The sequence below is a fragment of the Pholis gunnellus genome, assembly GCF_910591455.1.
Source record: "Pholis gunnellus genome assembly, chromosome: 10".
NCBI classification, from domain to species: domain Eukaryota; kingdom Metazoa; phylum Chordata; class Actinopteri; order Perciformes; family Pholidae; genus Pholis; species Pholis gunnellus.
The window spans coordinates 19,094,293-19,116,621 of NC_136537.1; the positions used below are offsets into that span (position 1 = coordinate 19,094,293).

At 42.4% G+C, this 22,329-nt stretch overlaps 1 protein-coding gene across 2 annotated transcripts in view; it reads right to left on the reverse strand.

Annotated features, from left to right (window-relative positions):
• atp8a1 (ATPase phospholipid transporting 8A1) overlaps window positions 1-22,329 on the reverse strand; it is a 97,031-nt gene that overhangs the window by 24,343 nt on the left and 50,359 nt on the right. For both annotated transcript variants that reach the window (XM_079167833.1, XM_079167832.1), the window contains 8 exons: window positions 22,016-22,085; window positions 20,567-20,651; window positions 18,957-19,096; window positions 16,896-17,034; window positions 14,145-14,209; window positions 10,122-10,294; window positions 7,923-8,106; window positions 5,647-5,757 (listed from right to left, as the gene is read on the reverse strand). In XM_079167833.1, coding sequence (XP_079023959.1) covers window positions 5,647-5,757; window positions 7,923-8,106; window positions 10,122-10,294; window positions 14,145-14,209; window positions 16,896-17,034; window positions 18,957-19,096; window positions 20,567-20,651; window positions 22,016-22,085 — 967 coding nt within the window. The remainder of the gene's footprint in view (window positions 1-5,646; window positions 5,758-7,922; window positions 8,107-10,121; window positions 10,295-14,144; window positions 14,210-16,895; window positions 17,035-18,956; window positions 19,097-20,566; window positions 20,652-22,015; window positions 22,086-22,329) is intronic.

Below are 22,329 nucleotides of genomic sequence, written 5' to 3' on the forward strand. Positions count from 1 at the left end.
AAATCACTGTAGTCTTTCTAATTGCCCTTTCAGTGTATGCTTTCCATTAGTGATAGTGAGGGTGAGTGGTTACCATTATACCATCTATAATTGAGATGGGCTCGCTGTGTCTACAGACTTACAATCCATTTTTCCGTCACACTACATTCTTCACTCTCTTATCACAACAGGGACTTCAGAAGGAGACTGCGGGGTCTTATAATATGAAAAACGTTGAAGAGCGAAAAGCTTCCGCTAATATATCTTTAAAATCATTGCATGAGTGATGCATCTTGCAAAAAATGTTTGTTATGTAAAAAGAAAAGTAAACTAAAATGATCCTAGAACAAACGTGGCTTTGTTTGAAGTGCTGCCCTGTGATTAACATGTCATTAGTCTGAGTGCGTACAGGTTTCAAACTCAGGCAGAAAGAGGCCACAACAGAACAAATTAGAAAAAAAAAAAACGAGTGACAGTGGGAAAGCCTAGACCACCAGATGCCACCCCCATGATGCAAATTGCAGACTGGATTCATCACGGGATTACCTGCAAACATATATCAAGCCCACTATTTTCCCCCCTTGATCTATCTGAAGACAAGTGGGTGACAGAGGAGGTTAGTTATAGGGGCAGAGTCAGGGCTGTGGGACTGTGAATGATGGAGACTTTGATATAGTGTGTCAGAAAAGGGAGACAGAGGTAATATAAAACATATGCTGGGTGGAGATGAGGCTTATCACGTATCTTGACTGGTCATACTTTTATAAACAAAACAATGCCTCTAAGACCAGGACAGGAGCCAGGTATAGTTAATGAACTATATTAGCGTGCGAGTAGAGAAGTTTGAAATACAGAATCTAGAAGGAAAAATGGCAGGCATTGATTTCTTTATTTTTGTAGAGCTGATTTGCCGGACACATTCTGGAGAGAAACTGCATGTGCAATCTAAAAACTGCTTGTATGCCGACAGTGAATCAAGAGTTTGACACTTCGTGGTCCAGAACCAGCTCTTGCTCACGCCAGATCTGTCTCGGTAACATCAGGGGTGCCGTGTTTTGGCCATGGCCAAGCAACCATTTCCTCGCTTCATTTAACTTCATTATGAAGGCATGAACTGCTACAAATTCTCAGATTGGGACAAAGCCTGTTTGAGGGCCCCCAACAGCCCGCTGCCACTCTCTACACGACCCACTACCAATCTGCCACTGGCACCTTCCCGTTTAATCGTGTAAGCATATGCATGAAAACAAATGTCTGTCAGCCCCCCCCCCCCCCCCCCCCCCCCATCCCCCAGCCCTCATTCCCCTGGTGAGGTGGCGGGGGTGGCTGCCTATAGACGAGGCCTGTGTTTATGATTGTGCCCCTAGACCCTGCCCCTCTCTGACACACCCACCCATCACAGATCCAGCCTTCCTCTCCATCAGGTGCACTCTACCATGATGTTGTTTCCTTTATATGCGGGGGCCTCATTTCAAATTCACATGGGATGTTCTCTCAAATCTGGGACCATGTGGCCCCTGTAACCCTGAGAATCAGGAGGTATATACGGTGCATCTGTTGGCAGCGCAAGAACAGTTTTAGGTGATTTTGGGGTCTTGGCTTGCTGAAAATACTTTGAGACGCCGTTGCTATGGTTTATGTGTAGATGAAGCCCAAAACGATGAGGCAGTGGCTCATGCAACGGTAACGAGAAGCTAGCGAGTAGGTCAAACTGCTGAATTAATTACAGCTCTGCCCAATGAGAGGCTCTGGGCCGATATATTGTTGTGCTAAGTTAAAAAAAGGCTCCTATTCATAGCATGTGGTAACTGCCTCTGTGTGAGTGTTTTGGCCTGGTCCTTGGGGTCCCAATAGCGTCTCTCTTTTTCTCCCACTCCCATCTCTTGAGGGACAGATGCATTGATTTGCTCATTAGGGGAAGTACCAGGCAGGATTTTTCTTCCCCCTTTCTTCTCCTCATTGAGTGCCACTCAGCGGAGGGGTGTGGCTGGCCTCTCTCCCCGACTGCACATCATGAAAAACGGTAATGGAGGGAAGCGGCGGTTAAGAAAAGGGGGATTGGGCGGCGGCTAGCCGATAAGAAGACTTCTTGCATATTCATCAGCGAATCAAAAATCACTGATTCCAAGGCTGCTCCACAGCCCCGCGGGCCTGGTCTAGAAGTGGCGGGGGGAGCATGACATTTGTCCTCAACAATGAGAGTCCTGATACTCTTAAGCTTAGCACTGCAGAACTGCTAATAGAATTCATACACAAAGCAAGCAAAGAATGAAGAGGGACATAAAGAAGGAGCTGATAAATATGCTGGAAATATGTGGAGCTACAAACACAAGCAGTCTTACAATGCCAGGCACGTCCTTTGTGGTTTCATTCAGCGCGCAATGGTCGGCAAGCTTTGCTCTGCAACTCTGAGCCGTCTCTAACTTCACTGGGCCGCACTGAATGAGCTTTCATGTAATTGCCTCATAAATGCCACTTGTCCATCAGGCCCCTCTGTAGCACCCTGGCAGTGTGTCAATCAAACACGAGTGGCCAGCTGGATGGGTCATTTGAATGAAGTTGCTATGGCTTCCTTTGGAAAGGTCTCTTAGCTTGGATGTTCAATTCTTTTCACTCCCGTTCTCTAGTTAATGGTGTAATTTGTAGCAAAGTAGGCGATATGAATTCTGCTTAAAGTACGTTATGCACTGGGCAGCATTGTTTAATAAATGTTTGAGTAATTATAACCGCCTTTTACGATTTAGATAGTCATGTTTCAAGCGTGATCAAAGGTTAAACTGTTCTCTAACTGATCAGGAAAAGGAATGCAAACCATAATCAACAGCACGAGGAAAGCCAGAAGAAACACTGTGAAGCAGTTCCAGCTGTCACTCAATCATTCACTGGAGAGACAGCCTTACTTTCTGACTCACAATTAATCCTGAATGATCATACAACTGTTCCAAGAGCCTCTGTCTAAGTTGCGCTCACATTCAAGTCTTCCACAATAGCGGTAGAATCCGTCACCCTCCTACTCTATGTCTCTTAAAAAGATCCAAAGACCCAGTGGAGAGAGAGGGAGACGAAAAGAGGCTTAAACACAGAGACTCACAGTCCTGGTATTCAAATTGTAACACACACACACTGTACCAGACAATGGTGGTCTGAACAAAAAAGATGAAATTCCTGTCAACATCCTTGATTCTCTCCTTGAAAGGTAGCATGCGAGCCGACGACAAAAACATGCGAGCTCAAAAGTAAACCCATTAGTGCAACAAATGCGGCTTTTAATCATACCCCAGGGGGGCTGCTGGCGTGTTAGATGTCAGGGTCTTACATAACAGGGACATTTGAAATATTGAAGCAGCCTAAAAGTGAAGAAATGTCCCATTATCTACTTGGATCCCCTGCAGGAGCGTAGCACAGGGGGGGAGGGGGAGTTATGTTTTCAGAGAGCAACAAAAGGTGTGCTAGAAAGAAGCTCGCCCTGCAAACAGAACTATAGAAGTTGTGTTACAATTGTAGGAAAAAAACTGCTTTGAAAAGGGGACCTGGTATGTTTCAAAGAGGAGATGTGGTTGGACATACACACAAAAAAACAGGACAAATAATGTTTAGAGGAATTCTGAATAGGTATTGATGTGACAATGAGAATAAAAGAGGGGTCTGGACAGTCTTGAGATTATGTTGAAGTTATACATCAGAAGTTGTGCCACCTCTTTTAGACTTCAACAGTAAGTCATTTTAACATGGTTAAAAACAGGGATGAAAAATGAAAAAATGTCAACATCTGAACACAGTCTGATGTAATGTTTTTGCAGACAGAAAATTCAATTAGCTGCAAATGTAATTTAATTTTGGATCTGCTTTCGCAGCTGTTTTTTTTTTTTACCTTTTCTGGAAAAGGGTAGCATGATCAAACAGTTTCAGTTCCTCTAACTTGCAGTTCTAACCTGGATAGAGACCGACTGCCCTCTTTCACTCCAGGGTCACAATAAGCCAGAAGCAGACACGCTGGAATGTAAAAGGTAGTCTACGGATTCTCCATGGTATATAAACTAAAATGAGATCAGAGGTCAAGTGTCACAGAAAGAGGATGAACAGAAGAGAACTTTAAAGTGCTCATATTTCCATGACGAGTTATGTGGCGATGATATTTTAAAAACGCGTCTGATCCTTTTTTACCAGTGCATAGCAGGACCAGGGAGCACTCACCGAATTGTCCCCTTTTCACAGCGCAAATACAGAGGAAGTGTGTAAATCACTTGCTTTCTATGGCTACTGGGCCCCCTCAAGCCACATAAGTAGGGGGGGGCGGCGGCGGCAATTCTTCAAATGCCTGAGTAACTTCTTTTTCTTTTGTTCTGGTCTCTCTCATGTTCTGTTCTTTGTGTATGTCCTTACTTGTCTTGTTTTTATTTTACATTTTTACTCTCTATTCTCTACGTCGTGGCTGATAAAGTTCCTACGTAATTAACAAACTAAGTAGAGAAACTGGCATTTAACTTACGATCTGAGCACATTTTATTCCTACAAAGCACACAAGAGTGGTCTATAGAATACAGTACAGCAGTGTATCTCATCATTAAAACTTCCCGATGTGTCATGTGGGTCAAAGTCAGTAGTGACTTCTGATTTAGACTTTTTGATGCAAAGATGTGGAGCCAAAGTTGCTGCTTCTGTCAGACAAGTGCAGGGCCGGTAGATCAAAACATCGGAGCACTCCTTATGATAAAGCTGCTGCTGATAGGAAGCACTTAACCTGTCTGGTCATTCTTGGTTATAGCTCTGAACTTGCAATCAGTACTGGGTCTGGTATGTGTCAAATGCCATCAAACCTACCGCACACCAGCAGACCGACGTTGGGAGCAACATGTGTGCGAACCTTCAGAACCATCATTGATATAAAAGAAGAGTGGAGCTGGCTGGCTATGGACAGACACTATATATATATATATATATATATATATATATATATATATATATATATATATTCCTTGATCATCAATACGGTAAAACTTTTAATTTTCACGGGGCTGATAAAAAATGAAATGCTTTAATTCATCATCTTAACTTTATGACAAAATTCTACTATAGATTAGATATAGAAGGATTTTGTTCAAGCTAAACGCTAGAAAACCATTTAACAATGACATTCATAATATTCCAATACATTAAATCACATATTGATACTGAATGATGTATTATTTCCCACTTTTTCCCCCCAATATATTGTGACCATAGTTATGTACATATTTGTCTGTATCTGCTGTCAACACAATGCGAAATGAATATCCTAATCATCCGAGGGCAGAAAAAGAAATAGGTAAGATTGCATCACGATTATTCAGATGATCCAGGTGAATAAATATTCTAAGGATCCAAACACGGATTACGACTAGGTGTAGTTTTCCCTTCATAACAGAGTGTGTGTGTGTATGTGTGTGTGTGTGTGTGAGAGAGAGTCTGCCTGTTTGTTTGTGTCTAGGTACGTCAAAACTCAAATTATTCGCCCAGGAGCAGCACCAACTGGCAGGTAATGTGAAGGTCCAGTCAACAGAAATACAAACATGGAAACTCTAATAAGGAATCTTTGCCTTTACACCTAATCACGCCATGTGGAAAAATCGCAATGCTCTGCATTCAGATCAGACCCTTGCACGACTCTCAGCCTCGAGAGCTCCTTACCTCAATGATGTAGAGGACAATGTTCTTGTAGAAGCAGTACAGGATACACTTGGCTACGCGGTTGTAATTCCAGGCTCCATGGACGAGCAGCAGATTCTTCAAGTATTTGAACTGTGTGGGAGGAAATGGAAAAAAACGACAAGATGAATGAAAAGCAAAAGGCTGTGTACAGGACACTGTCTCATGGTTCCTCATAATCAGAGATCAGTGCTGGAACACTGAAGCACTTACAGCAACTTCAAGATTAAAGACAGCAGCAGGGTTTTCTCATCCCGCAGCGGAGGACTGATGAGACATTGTGGCCAAAGACTCTCACTGACACGTTCCAGAAATGTCTAGTAAAAGATCGTAAGATCACGCTTTGAGTTGCTGAAAATGCAGCAGTTCATATGGTGGTATTCGTCTCCAAGGGCTCAGCGTAATAGTTAAATGGCTTTATAATTGCACTACCATTTAGGGGCCGTGGTGAACTTGCAATTTCAGTGCAATTTCTGGCTGATAAGTGTGCTTACATTGGAGCAGAACTTTGAGTGTTTCATCTTAGTTGCCAGTGAATGACTAACACAAATCTCACAATCTACACTGTGTCCTATTGCCATCTAACAATTGGAAAAGTTCTTTGAATGTCTCTAAAACCAGAGCAGGAGGTTGGATAAATAGAATTAAAGTCACATTTTTGAGCAAACACAATTCTGTTTATTTGAAGGCCTTCTGGTCTTTCAGCATTACCAACGTATTCTTTGGTTAAATGACAGCAGAGTTTGTCTGACCCCTCAGATGGTCGGATCAAACATCAGTTAACACAAACCTGAGCTGACGACAGATGGAGAGCAGAGGAGCCTCGGCGCGAAGCCTCTTCACTCTCCGCTTCGACGGATAACTTAAGATAAGCTTTCAAGTATTACATCTTAGAAACGTACTCACTAATAATCAACCGCAGCAAGGAGCTCATCTGATACCCCAGAACATTAATACAGTATAGGAATATAAAAACAAGTTACGCAACTTCCCAGGATTGATTTCACTTCGCAAATTACGGTTAATGTTCCGTTATGCCAATATATGGAAAACACCACTGGAAGTCTGGAGGTGTAATTTAATTTGATGCTGGGACACAACCTAAATGGATTATAGGAGGCCACCTGTCTTTGAAAGACATACACTTTTGCGTGTCATGCAGATTGAAGGGGGCACTTAAGACCAACCCAAGTCTCTTGAATGGTAATTGCATACTGAAGCACAGAGAGCGTACTGTGTTTTAGTCAACTCCTGGTTTCCCATACTCTCAAGCCCCGTGGCTGTAATAGAAACACGATGTCCTGAGTGGTGTGCTGTGTAGAAACAGAGCCATGACACAGGAACTCCTTGGCTTTTGTTGCTTCTGGGTATCTGATATCGATGCAGAGTTTCAGACCAACTGGTTACTCGGAATTAAGAATGTATTTGAGTAGCATTTTGCCTGGATATGTTTCTGTATAGTTAACTTGGGTGTTGAGTGTCACCAGGTGCCTGTTTAACAGGTGTTACTACTCCACTGTATAAGCTAATGCCCTAGCAGACATATGACCTATTGTTATTCGGAACAATGTGCCAAGCTATCACTAACACATACAACACTTGACAACGACAGGATGGACAATTTGTGTAATCTGACTTTTAGAGGATGGGCATGAATTTCAGTGCATTGCTGCCAAAGTGAGGACATGCGCCTGCAGCTTAAAAGCAAACCATTTTTTTATGAAGTTCAAATCACGTTTTAACACTACAGAGGTGTCGAATTTGGTCTTCTCGTTGTATGGTTTTCATTGTATGTACATACTTAAGCTTAGGTATGTGAGTGTAAGTGTGTGAATATCTTTTGTTCCAACAGAAATAACTTTTCTACGGTTTTGATTTTGCATGTTATAAGTCTTGAAGATTGTCTCAAATCTTGTCTGAATATTATTAGCAGCATATTTAATCAAACTGTGCTACTGAAGTGCTTTGGCATATTTCTCTCTGACCCACTCTGACGACAGAAGGGACGACATCAGGTCAACGTTACACAAAGCTGTCAATACTACTTCACACAGTAAATGCTAATTTATGCATATTAAATAATTAATAACAGAAAAAGGTCTCATTTATGTCATAAATATAGACATACTTGTATGTCTTCCATCTCCAACTACTAAAGAGGAAACAACTGCATTTCCTTGTACTCTGTGCAACACTACAGTAAAGTTGAATGTAATCTAAACATACTTAAATCATTAGGTTGCGTTTTTTGTGCTCACCTGGGCAATAGAGTAGTCGGAGGAGTTTGCTGCTTGCAGACCCTCGTTGCCTGAGATTCCCACACCGACATGAGCGGTCTGGATCATTCCCACGTCGTTAGCACCGTCACCAATGGCCAGCGTGATCACCTTCACTTGTTTCTTTACCATTTCCACCACCTCTGACTTCTGAAGAGGAGATACTCTAAAACGAAAAAGTAGCACAGGGAATGTTACACAATGGGTATTTAATGAAACTAGAAATTGGTTTGCGTTCATCAGAAAGTGTAATTAATGTGCCGGTCGTGGTGAAATTGGTGCTACACAGTATGCAGTGCAAAGGACAAAGCAACACGTATGAATTACAATGGACAGTTGATGCTAGATTATACACAACCCTCAAGAACCTCTTGTCCAGGAAAATCTCTTTCCTATTTTCCCAGTATTGGGCAGTATCATTTGGGCGTGCATGAAATAATATCTATTCTTGAGATCAGCACTTGGCAAAACCCAATGCTCTTCCTTAACTTTGTAGAATTGTAGGTTGAGGCATGCAGACAGTGCTGCCAAACTGTGTGAACACCCTCAAAATAAACATGTTGAGGGTGTTTTGTGCAGAATATTTCTTTAAGAATCACAAAAGAGCAGGTGCCTTGGTAACAAAGGGAAGAAATGCCCAGCTGCAGTGTCTCTGACTTGACTGGGTGTGTGTCACAGAATAAGCATTGTTTGACGGTGGGCAGCCAGTGAGGGGTTGTGTCACTGTTGCTGCACTAACTCCTGCTGGTTGAACGAGTCAAAAGAGAACAAGTGAAGCACCCAAGCAGCTGTTGTTGTATGCACCGTGTCCAATCTCAGCCTCTGAAGCTTCTAACTCCGTCAGAGCTGTCATAAGTCAAGGTGGCCTCCATCACTAGTCTGCTACTCACTTTTTGGGGACAACCTGCTCTACGTAGATTGACAGCTGTGCCATTCTCTGATTCAACTGTACTCAGGGATATGTATGCATTTTATTTTGTATCTCATAAAATACTTTGTTGAGAGATCTGTTTTCACTTTGACATTAAAGTACCCTTTTCTACGCTGATTAAATCTACTATGTACTGTTGTAATACAATACAAAATGAAAACTTTAAGGTGATGTACCAACAGTTAAGTTGGCAGTGACGAGGACAGCATGGGGAACTGGGCACTACCACTATAAAGACTACTTGTTATATTCTGGGAGATGCATTCCGCCCGTCCACTGCCTTTTCTCCCTCCAGAAGAGACCCTGTAACAGCTTTCTTACCGGGTCCATTAAGTAAAGCCAATCACTCGGTGATGGTTGCGACACATCTTGTAACTCTTCCTTTACAAGACTTCAAACTTAACTTTATGCCCTTACTGACAGCAAAAAGCCTGTAGCCTCCCACACAGGAGCTTCTTCTTAGTGTACCAGCAGTTTGGGGGTCTCCAGAGATGATGACGTAAACTGCATGTCTGTCCTAAGCTGTGAAATTGTTAATGTTTATGTTCTCCGTGGTTTAAAGGGCCTCATTCGTCTCCTGGTGTCTCTTAGTGCCCAAAGAGTTTGCACAAGGCAAAGGCAGGTAGCCGTGAAGGAAGAAAAAAAAAGATTTTACGTAATGTGCAGAGTTATAAGGTTTGCTGTTGTTCTGAAAACATGGTGCTGATTTCTGGCCCCAGACCCCGTCATGGTTGCTTGAGTACTTAAGTACTTCCTATTATTTATGTGGCCCGGGCAGGTCAACGGTGTACCTGCATAATGTTGAAAGTTGCCATTTATATTTACAACTATCACGCTTTTTGAACTGCTGCCATAAAATACCCAATGACCTTTCTGGCAAAGACATAATACTTCAATTTAAGTCATTTTAAAGTAAAAACATTACTCAATTTTAGCTTCTCATTTGTGAGGATTTGCTTTTATAACATTGTAAAATCCTCTTTGGGTTTGGGGCTGTTGGTTTGACAAAATACGCAATTTTATGACATCGTAAAAAGTGGAACATTTTCCATCTCTGAACACTTTTTTGATCTGTGGATACTTGAAAAAGTACTGTATAGTATTCAAAACACACATTTTGTGTAGTTTGTTTTCAAGTGCAGAAACAGATTCGGTACATAAAGTCTTGGCAGTAAGACCGTCGTCTGTCATTTTGGTCCATGGAATTTATTGTCCCTGGTTCATTTTATTGTTTCAGGAGTAAATCTTACCTGCAGCATATGACAGCTTTACAGGACAGGGCGAGGTCCAGGAAGTACTGTCGCACTCCGAATGTGAGGGCGTATTTCAGAGTCTTCCCGTCAATAATGAGAGCAAAGTCGTTCTCCTTGTAGAGGGCATCTCCCAGCATTCCACAGTGGTGGCTGAGCGTTTCCCTTGTTCTCTGTGTGATGGAAAAACACGTCGTGAACGTTAATTAGTGTAATTAGTCATTATAATCTCAGGCCTATGGTGTTGTAGTTGCTAGAGGAGATATGTATTGTTATTAAATAATGTTAGCTATTTTTTTCCTGGTGGTTTGGTTTTCAAGAATCTACTGTGCAAGCTGATTATGATTAATTCATTTACATATTATTATATCTTAAAGGCATTTGTCAATTTTTTAAATCTCATACAATTATTGTAATAATACCATCTGTTATCCAGGTTAAATGAATTAAGTGCACACACAAATCTATGAAAAACAGATTTATAATGTTTGTGTAAAGTAAATTCAGATGTTTTACAGATGACAGAACACTATAATGATTGAGTATAAGAAAACAAATATATATAAAAAAAACTTCAGTGCTTCCAGTGCTTCAATACAGAAATAATTACAGATGTTATTTTACTTCATTACATCTTTTTTTCTTCTTCTTATTCCAAGTCGAAACTTTTCCAAAGATATGTCTGGGTTTAGAAGTTTCTATGATTTGTTTTATGAAAGAATGTTTTTGTTAGCTGTAACACTTTTTCATTTGCATATGAGGACTTACTAATCTAAGGGATGAGATGCATGGAGAACAAGATATTGAACCACGGTAAGATCCCCGTCCTGTATTCTTCAATAAGATTTCATGTTTCATCTACTTTAGTCAGGACATACAAGAAAAGTCTTCCTCTACGTTTGTATGATGCATTTTTGAAGTCTGACAATGAAACACCATTTGTGCATTAAATTGAATTCACTACATGTTGTGGTGCAACACCAAAGGCACCAGTGGCATTTATATTAAGACTGTAAATGTCCATCTAGTCTCTTCTTCACATTAGAGCAAAAGAAAAATAACCTCACCGCTGCAGAACAGCTGCTCTTGATATTTTAGATATGTATTATATTTCTCATGCTTTTAAAAACACCAGACCATGGCTATTAGGTGATTACATAGACGAGTTCTGAGAATGGATCCTGTTTGCTTATACAGCATATACAGCTATGATGATGAGTGATGATGAAAAGCCTTAAATATGAGACTGACAAGAGGATTTACTGTCCCGGTACAAGGACATGTGGACTGGACGGATGGAGTGGTGAGCTCATCATTGCATTCATCAATCAATCACCTTCCCCACATATGGTGAAGCCATTAGGAAATAACACCAATTTCTGTGTGTAACCATTGTCTGTGGTAGATGTAACACATGCATAATTTCAATACAAAAAGTAAAAAAAAAAAACTTGGCATTGAAATTCTTGCAATAAAATAATATCCTTAATGGCGGTGCGGTAGAGTTGTACAGGTGCAAACGGTTAAATGGAAGACAGGCCTAACTTGGCGGATACAATGCAATGACATAATGCAAGGTATCAAACATAATGTGTCATGCAGATGCTCAAACAGCTGTAATCATTATAAAATGGTGGCCGTAAGCAGTGCTGACGGAGGGAAGGGGTCCGGCCCGGTGTTGAGGTCAGATATGTCGAAGCAGTCAGATTGTACCAGGGGGACCAGGCAGCGTTCGCTTGGCATAACAAAACTCTGAAACCCCAGCTTAAAGGAAATATTTGGAGAAAGGGGCTTTACGTTTCACAAAGCGAGAGGAGGAGAGTGAGAGACACGCAGAGAAAGAGATGATGGATTAACAGAGGAGAGAAACCGAGCAAGAGGATACAAGCAGAAAGCAGCTGCGAGGACTTAACCATCTCTGATGGGGTCTGTAAAACAGCATGAGATAGTGAGCAGTGGGCAGGCGTGTGTGTGTGTGTGTGTGTGTGTGTGTGACACAGAGAGAAGTACAGGTCAGGTTGTGATTTCTGTATTTTACCACAGAGCAAAACATTTTATCCTCTCCATCTCAAGTTAACAGAGTGATTTCAGATGACATCTCAGTGTGAGTGCATGTGTGTGCTTTGTATAAGCCAGTATACCGTGTGTGAGAAAGAAATCACTCTGTTTGGGGCAGAACCTCTTCATCACATAGTGCGACAAGCAAAGTTTACCATTTCTCCCCTAAGTTCCACTGAGGAATTTTAGCGCTAATGCTACATGTCTCCTCCTAAAGCCTCTTTGTTATGGCTATAATGACCAGTTTAGCCTATGTGACTAGCTAGTGTTTGGCTTTGGAATTGGTATGTGCTGTCCATTCACAAATCCACAAGAGCTTCCCATAAAGACTGAGCTCTATTGTTGATATAGACCCTTGAGTGATATAGCCAACAGGACGTGACACTCGTGATGCGGAATCTGGACGTTTGTATGGATGTAATGTCATCGTTTGTCTTATAGACTTGGAGCCACCCACAAAGGGGACCTTCCAGCTCAGTTAGAAGTGTGTGGACACATGCTTTTCTGTCACTTTAATGACCGGCAGCTCACTGAGAGGACACCTAAGAGTGTGCCTGCGTTATAAATCATGATTTTCCCAGCCAACTTTCCCTTGGACTTATATAGTGTTGATTTTTGTATCTGTTTTTTAATAATCAAAACACAGACGAATAACCTTTTCTATACAAAAATGAAAGTAATAAGCCTCATCTATCTGTGACTGTACTTAATAAAGATTAATATACTAATGCTCAATAAGCGCCGTTAGCTCTTCACATGATTAAACACCCCGACTGGAAGACAAAGCTGTTCAAAATGACCTAATCCTACCTTTGAGACCAAGTTTCACTTTGGGAATTTCACTTCTAGTAAGATTTAGTACAGAGGATGTCGAAAACTTTGTCCTCGCTTTGATAAACATTTCTAAACACAGCAAAGAGGGAAGACATGCTCCAATTACTCTCTTTCGCAGCACAAGAGCGCTCAGAGCTACCAGCCCTTCCGCCCTGGCCCTCCGCTCACTGTGCCCCCTCAGTCTTGGTGGAGAGGTTTCTCCCTTTGCGTTTTAACAAACTGCCTTATGTAAGCATCTGTTCAACCACAGGGGAATGAGAGCTGACATTTCAAAGCGCCGGTCCGCGTGCTTTATGAATGCACCGACCCCAAATTTCTACCTCGACTTCATTTATCACGCTTAACGACTGGGTGACAGAGTGAAGGCCGTCCGTCATCACCCCCACACCCCCCTCCCTCACCCACTTCTTCTCACCATTCCTTCATTCCTGTCCGACAAACTAAACCCAGACGGGTTTCTCCTCCATCTGTGGCCTCCTTTGCTTAGCTTTCTCCTGCTGGAAGTGCAGGGACTTGCCCTTTTCAATCTCAGAAACAACAGACAAGGCTCTCCTGCCGGGGGTCAACAGACTTCTCTGCTGGGTGTCTTAAAGATGTTAAAGGCAGATTTGTGATGTGTGGTGGCTCTGAGTGTCGGAAGGCTCCCTGTGGCTTCAACCTTTCAGGTTCAAGAGTCTTTTTCACAGGGATTGGGTGATGACATCAGGAGTTATACTCAAGGATGTCGTCATGATGTCATATATTTACCCTCAAGATCAAAAGAACAGAACTACTAAAAGTAGATTCTAATTCAAATCTGTCAAAACATTAATAAATTATAGATTACATTTTTTATTTGTATTGATTTATTAGTCTTGACCTCTAATGCATCTTTGATGCTTATGTAGCAAACACAGACATGATTTGCAGAGAATGTACAAAGAGGACATGAGAATTACTGTAGATACACACTGTATCAATTAAGTGTGTTTGTATGATCGTCAGATGAAAATACTGGAAGATGCATGTATGCACGTCTTTACAAGGACATGTGGATTGGAAATTGGAAATTGATTGATTGAACGACTGACCCAAGAAAAACCTGTATGCAATGAAGTTAATTTGTGGATAAACAAAATGCAAAAAACTCACATCAAGAGTGTCTTCATTGATCACGAGCAGGCCCATGTTCTTGGTCAGTAGTTTGCAGGAATGTCCTACAAAAATACAGAAAAACAAGAAAATGTAATTATATTTGATGCAAATTTAGAAATTAGACTTGAAAAGACTGGAAAGTAAGCACGTAGGAAATACTTAAATGAATTCTATTACGACATCAAACTGTAGTTTACTTTAGATTCAATAACCCCCTTTAGCTTGACAACTTATGTGCTTAGGGCTCACACACACACACACAGACACACACACAAACACACACACACAGATTAAAACAAATCGTTTTAATAAAAGAAGAAAACAAATAAGGGGCACTACAATATGTGGCAACATTTTAAAGGGACACCAATTAAAATGTTACAGCTCAGAGCCCGTGTCTCGGGACATGACTAATGAGTTTGGTTTACAAGAGTTTGTGAGTTTCCTGTTTTAACAGGCAGTTACAACTCTGAGTTACAAAACATGGCTCTCTGGGGAGCGTTCCCCGCAGCTCTTGGCTGGGACAGATGCTCTGGGTCACCAGCAAGGTGGTAGAGGGAGCCTCCCAATGGGGAAAACAGAAATGTTTCACGAACCAAGACTGACTTTCAGTTGAAAACCGTGGCTGTATGAAAAAGGCTGCCATCTGTGGCATAACCACAGGAATATTTGTGGGCTTCAACACTTTGCTCCTGTCTGGAAAGAGATTTTAGCCTCTTTAAGGGGGTTACCACAAAGCCCACGTTTTGTGAACACATGGGTGGCATTTTCAGTGAGTGAAACTTCGATAAGATTGTGCACAAAACACACAAAAACAGCCACAGTCAAACACAATAATGCACACGCTGAAGGGGCCTTGCATGAGGAAATGAGAGGGTTTCACCTCCCGAGTCAAAACCAAACACGGTTGGGGTCTGGGTCTGGCAGATTGTTTTCTTAAGTGCAAAGGTGCAAATGTCCAAAAAATGGCCAATGTGAGGAAAATGTCTCCCCATCTCAACACTGTCCCTACTCCCTTCCCCCTTGTCAGTTCCTGCCACAGCCCTTCCGCTTAATGTGTTTACCTTAAGCTCATTTGGCTGCGGAAAAACTGCCCTTTTTTTATTTTACCAGAGAAAGTTGGATTCCTGGCCTTTCTCCATCTCAGGCGGAACTAAACACTGCTCCCACAGGACCCAAGGAATGTGTAACCGGGACACTCGAGTCACGGTAATCTCAATTGTTGCAACGGGAGCAACAATTAAAGTAAAGATACAATGTTTGGCCACAGACGGAACTCTAGATTGTGGGAGGAAGAAAGAATGGGGACATGATAACACTGACTGTAAAAGGTGAAGTTGGGAAGGTATACTTCTGTGGAAAGATAAGGGGTTGCATTACGTACGTTTAACTGCCCTCAACAAACAACTCTCAGCACTGGGAGCGTGTCCCAGAGCAAACATGGCTCTTTCCTCCGGCGGCCAGACACTAAGTGTCAGTGTAGTTACTGTACATTATTAAGTCATGAGCGTTTAGGACTAGGATTAAACTGAACCGATGACAGTCTTTACAGCTTCAGATCAAACGCATCTGCCGTGCTTCAATTTAGTTCATTTGTGGAAATAAGTGACCTCCACTGCATTTAAGGCCAATATCCTGTGCTAAGTGTGGCATTTGGGTGGTTCAGGCCACCTTGAAAACCCCTAAATGTAATGGGCCAAATTCATCAGTGAAATGTGGCAAAACCTGCACAATTAACCTTGGCAATGGGGATCGTCTTTCAGAGAGGAAAATAGTTAAAAAAAACAAAGTCAATATTGAGCAGAGATTTTACAGAGCAACATAGTTAAACGGCGGTCCTGTAAAAATACTTGATACTTCTGCGGAGCTCCCTCACATCTGGGCACGGTGGGCACAAAGGGCTGATTCAGTCAGGCCACAGTGGTAGGTATAGCCACAAACGGAGGTACTTTTCATATCTATTTTTCTGGGCTCCGTGTTTAAATGTAGGCTGTATTCAAGGTAGATCCGCTTGTAGTATTATGAACAATTAAGGAAACTGAACTGGATCTGGTGGACCAGAAATTTTCCCTCATTCTCCTCTTTGATAACATCTGCGAAGCTCAAACCTCTGGGGGAGCCAGATAACCGGAGAGCTGCCTCCTTGTGTACATATGCAATGTTATTTATTTCATGTCAGTGCAGTGTGCTCATACATCATCTGGCATTCTGCGACAGATGCTTTCGCTAGATATGTGTGACAGAGAAGCATTCAGCTTGTCAGTTGTTTGTCTTACTGGGTGAAGAACGACCACGGGACTGACTGGGGTACCTGTAAGAGGCTGGCGTGCAATTTATCACAACGCAGATCAGGTTCACCAGTAACTTTCCTCTTGGTTTGATACCAAGAGCTCAAGCGGGGCTCGTCGGGGTGCACAAATATTAATGGGAGTATGTGGATGCAGGCAGTCTTTAATGCCAATTATTTTACATTAAAAGGGACACACCACCAATTTTACACATGATGAACAGTTTACTGATCACAAGGACTAAATCTTGGTTTAGCTTTGAGACTGCTTTACTGGCAGGAGGTGTGGAGTTTGACAAAAGTGGGCATTTAGGAGGCAGGAGGGGTCTAATGATCATGCAATTGAGTTGCATTATGGGACATGTAGGATCCAGTGTTTTTGGAGCATCCTAGAGACTAAAAAAGATCCAGATATCTTGGCCCCTTTGTGAGTCTCCTAACTTTGCACGTCTGACTCTTACCAATGTTAATGGCTGTTTCCTGTTTGTCCCCCGTCAGGATCCAGATCTTGATGTCCGCTTTCATCAAAGTCTCAATGGTCTCAGGCACCTTATCCTGGAGCTTGTCCTCTATCGCTGTGGCCCCGAGCAGCTGCAGGTTCTACACCAGAAAAGAGGAAAAGACAGAAAAGAAATGTCTATAAAAAAATTTAAAAAGTCAGCAAGTGGTGGTCGCAGCGGAGGAAGGCCTTTAAAACGTCATGTGTCAGAGAAACATGTGGGCCGGGATAGTGTCACTCACTCAGACGTGTTTTTCCCTTCATCAGCTGCTCTCATTTATCACCCAGGAAAACCACCACAGGCTTGAGAGGTTTTGGACTCGTCACTGTGTGTGAGTGTGTGTGTGAAATCACCCACAGACTACTGCGGGTGTTTTTCCCAGGAACCTTGGTGGTTGTTTGGGGCTGGTTGTGAACTCATATGGTACCGTCACAGGGCCAAAGATTTGACAAGACCCAGGGGTTGATTGGAGACAGGAGCCAGCAGCAGAGAAAAGGCAGGGGAAGCTCTTTAAGTTGTGACCGGAGTCCTGCTGCCAATACATCTGTAGCTCCGTCCTCTCTAATCATCTTCATTTACCACACAGCACGGGAAACTGCCTGGGGAAGAACATGACTACAGCTGAAGAGTCCTCATTTGCCGGTTTCATGTGCATCGTTTTGTTGTTCCTGTTGTTCAAGGCACTCTTTGTGGATTATGATACAAGAACCTCTTGGATCAGGGTTTCAACCCCTAAGCCAGGGTGGGACCATAACACCAGTGTATAGCAGCCAAACGCCGGCAGAGGGTCTGTTCACCTCTGAATTCACCAGACGCTGTGGAGAGTCAGTACTTTCCTACTCTGCCCCTGATGTTAAGAATAGGAGAAGTTATAACTTTGCAAAAATGAGGCTTCACTGTAGGAGACTAGCAGTTTATATCTGTTGCATGTAACACTGGCCTCCTGATGGTCTTTAGTAGTAGTTGGTTGAGCTGAAGTGCAAGTAGACCAGAAATGATTAATCCAAGCTTAAACCAATCAGTAGAGTTCATAAGAAAGGTTTCTGTCAAAGACTGGAACGGTTTACTTCACATGTACGCACTCTGGAACATACTGTAGTAATATGAGAGTAGGAAACTCTGTTAACGGATGATTCAGGGAATATAATAATCACACCAATTAATGGAAACCATCAATTATCATTCAGAGTAGCAAGCAATTGAAAGATTAGTATCAAAGAAGTACAATAGCTTCTCAATTCAGAACGCAATAACAAAGGAATTCATGTTTTTTTCTGTCTTTTTTTCCCATCAAGGCTGAATAATATGCAGTTTATCACATCTTAACATTTTCTTACACAATAATCACACACTGGAGCATTTTGTATGTGAGGTGATGAAGGAGTAACTTCAGATGACTGATTGCACACAGTGATGGAATGCCTCCGTCTTTGAAGTTCCCCTGCAACTCCATTGTGCCCCCGTGTGGCGTTACTGCGAGCATTTCTTAACATGGGTGGCCCTGAGCGGCAATGAACCCCAAACCTTGGCAGCGTCGGTGCCACACTCTGCCCATTAAGCAATGCACATTACGTTTTCCCCTCTGAAAGCTTTTATGTTTATTATATGATTTATTGCCTCCATTTGTTTTGGGCAGCCATGAAGAACACGCCAAGTGGTTGATTTACGACTGTGGCTTCCTGTGTTTGACTAACGTTTCCACATAGACCAACCTCACAGAAAACCAATTCTACCTGCTAGTGAAACCTCAAATCTCTCTCACACAAACACTTTTTTTTTTTTTTTTTACTTTTTTCACTTTCCCAGGTGTAATTTCAATGACCCCATTAGATACACAGGAGGCCTTGAGTTTATGCCCAGGCTCATTTTTTCTGCAAGCGAATAGGCGCCTATCAAAAAAAACAGATAAAGAAAGATTGCCTCTCACTTGCATTTCACAATGAAATATGTGATGGCAGGACTAGTTTAGGGAACATAACAGGAAGTCATGGCATCAGGAAGTGAAACCACACAAACACAAACCTTCTCTATCAGTTCATAGGTCTCCTCCAGTTTCAGGGTTCTGTTCTGCAGGGAAGTGCAGGCTCTGTGGTGGATCTCCAGCCACTGCTGATAGGACGACTCACTGACGTCTGCCACTGCAAAGCACAGGGTGCGAAGGCCTGGAAGAGGAAAACGGCATCAACACCTCGGTCAAAACATTGACATTTTAAAGGGGTAGTTCAGATTTTTTTGGATGAGGTTCTTATCCATAGTCAGTGTATTAACTACAGAAGATGTCATTCAGCACGCCCCAAGTTTGGAGAGGCAGACAGAAGGACTAGCAAAGGGATGCACTGCTGTGGACGGGACCTGGATTCTCACGATATCATACAGGAATCAAGGGATCACATATATGAAAATCCATCTCGTCAGGCTTCAAGTAATGCATTTGTAACCGGTAAGCCAGAGCACCGACCAATCAGCGTAAAGTAAGGAGCCACTGGCAGCTACAGGCGTGGCTTAGGTCTGTACGAGACGACACAGAGCGGCAACTGTTAACAACAATGGCCGCTCCTGAAGAGGTTATGAGGTTATGAGGAGATTTGTGTCAGAACTGGAGAGTATTCCTTCATTGACAGAAGAACTAAGACTGACAATGAAGGCTTTTCTACATTGAAAAGATGTTTTTAACTCTTCTCTTGACTGGTTTGGGCAAGAGTTTGACTGACGGATGGTTCATCCAATCACCAGCCAAGAAAGTGCTTCTCCAAACAATTTCCGTTGACAGCTTCTCTTCAGGGTTAGGGTTAGCTGTGGACGAGGGCAGCAGCAAAACATACTTCTAATATTCTTCTTAATAGAGCTTACACTTATATGGATTTTTTAAGGCAGCTAAATTCAATTTAGCGGACGTCCCCGTCCACAGCAGTACATTGCTGTTCACCCAGTCTGATTATCTGTGGGGCGTGCCGGCAGCCAACACACTGACTATGGATACGTACCTCATAAGACCCCAAACTATCCCCTTAAGCTTTTCTATACATATCTGGCCATAAATACGTGGATTTAATGAACATTTATATGTCTGTGCAGTCTATCATAGCAGTAATTGTGTTTTTAGTTGGAACTCCAAATATCTGAGTAGAATTAAGACTTTTAGGCGTTATATGTTCAATGCAAATGATATTCAAGAAAGATCAAACATGTTATTAATAGTTCATTCTTCCTGTCAGAAGGATAAAGGATGTTATATTTCTTTCACGGCTCTCCAAATGACAGCGACTGAAGAGCTTCACAATCTGTCCCTAATGCTATATTTAGCCTACATCAAATATTCCAAATGACATCATTTTGCTGGTGTCTCACAAGGGGGCAGTATGAACTTAAAGGAGAGTCTCTGATGCAGCTTCTTTCAGCTCCACTGCGTTAGATTAAAAATACTTCAACATACTCATATTAGGATTTACTGTTCATCAAGTAGTGACGCATGAGGTTAAGCCGTAAGGGAAAGAAAACTACTTCTTCTGCTGCAGCTTATGATGATCAAGTGGAGATAATGACCAGACAGAAATGCTGCAAGCCCTTAGATTTGAAGCATCCTAAGAGAGGTTTGTCTGTTAGCAGACAGGGGGCGATGTTTGTCCACTCACCCTCAGTGGCAAACTGTTCCAGGTGCTTCAATGTGATCTCTTTGTACCTCGAGCTGTCCGCCAAGCGGTCATAGATCACCGTGTCCTGAAGGGAGACAAACACGCATTGGTTATTGACACCCAGAGTGGGAAAAAAGGAACCTCCTGGACTTGAGCTACTGCACAAATGGGTGTTCTCAGGTCGGATGCAGCCCTTTTGGTTTTCTGTCATTTGTGTTTCAGTACATAGCTTTATGTACTGAAGTAATGGTACGCATAAAAAAGCAGTTACTTACAGGGGAATTAATAAATCCACTACAATTGTATCTGGATCCTGTAACGGATAAATTACTCTGCGAGTAATGTGCTTTAATAACATTAAAAAGCCCAATCATGTAAGAGTTTAGCATCAAACTAAACATTAGTGCTCATCCTACTAATTACTTTTTGTGCATTTAACAAATGTTCTTGTTGAAATTATCACAAAATAAAGATAGTGCCAAATGAAAACAAAAACTCAACTTCAAAATCAACCATAAGCACAAAACCTGGATTGAGAAAATTAGGAAAACGTCAGCATTCGTTTGGTATTTATCTTGTTTTTGATGTCTTTGTGAAGCACTTTGGTGCAAAACCTCTTTGGTTTTAAAGTGCTATATAAACAAAATAATAATCAAGTGTATATAAAAATACTCTGAGTGACTCATTGTGTAAGATTATTACAACCTTAGGCTTTGAAAAGCCTCACTAGGCTAACTCATAGCAGAGTCTAGAGCAGGGGTGTCAAACATACGGCCCGCCGGATCCGGCCCGCCACGTCATTTTATGTGGCCCGCGAATCCGGCAGCAAAAAAAAAAATGTAAAAGTCGGACAATTTACAAATATCCGTTGTATCGCGCAAGGCGGAGCTCCTCCCCGATCCGCACGCGCCGCGCACACCTCCACCAGCGTATGTGGCAGCAGCAGCAGCAGCCCCCCCCCCCCCCGCCGACGAAGAAGGAGCAGCAGCACCCCCGCCGACAACCGGCCCTTTGGGGGCAACCATGATGCTGATGTGGCCCCAGAGCGACAATGAGTTTGACACCCCTGGTCTAGAGCAACATGTTCCCCAATCATTAAAATTGCACCAAAAATTATCATTTTCTACTGAATGTACTTGTGCAACGGTGGAATGAGGCTGGTTTGTAGCCGACTGCCTTCCTGTGAAATATAGTCTTTGTCTAACCTTTATTTTGCGGAGATACATTTGTGAATTATGGCGAGCTGCTCATTGAAAACAATTCCCGACAAGAGCGAGAGGCAATAAAGGGAGGAGAGTGTTCAAGAGTGTGTGTGTGTGTGTGTGTGTGTGTGTGTGTGTGTGTGTGTGTGTGTGTGTGTGTGTGTGTGTGTGTGTGTGTGTGTGTGTGTGTGCGGTGATGATGGTGATGAGCTGCCATGCGTTGCCATGGAGAGAGACAGACACTCACCGCTCCTTTGCAGTAGAGGCGGATCTTCCCAGATGGGGTGCGCATGATGACCGACATCCTCTTCCTCGTGCTGCGAGAGAAAAGGGAAAGAAAGAGAGAAGATGGTGGAATCAGGAGAGAAAGCAAGTCAAGAGAAATCACATTACAGGGTGGTACAGCCAAATGACCACGTGCTGTTTGGGCTAGCATGTGTCTGCTAAAAGTAGAAATCACAGTGGCGGCTAACAAGACATCACACCTAGGTCACACAATCAATTAGTACAAATCATTAGGGACACGGGAAGATGATGAACTCTGATATCATACAACTCTTT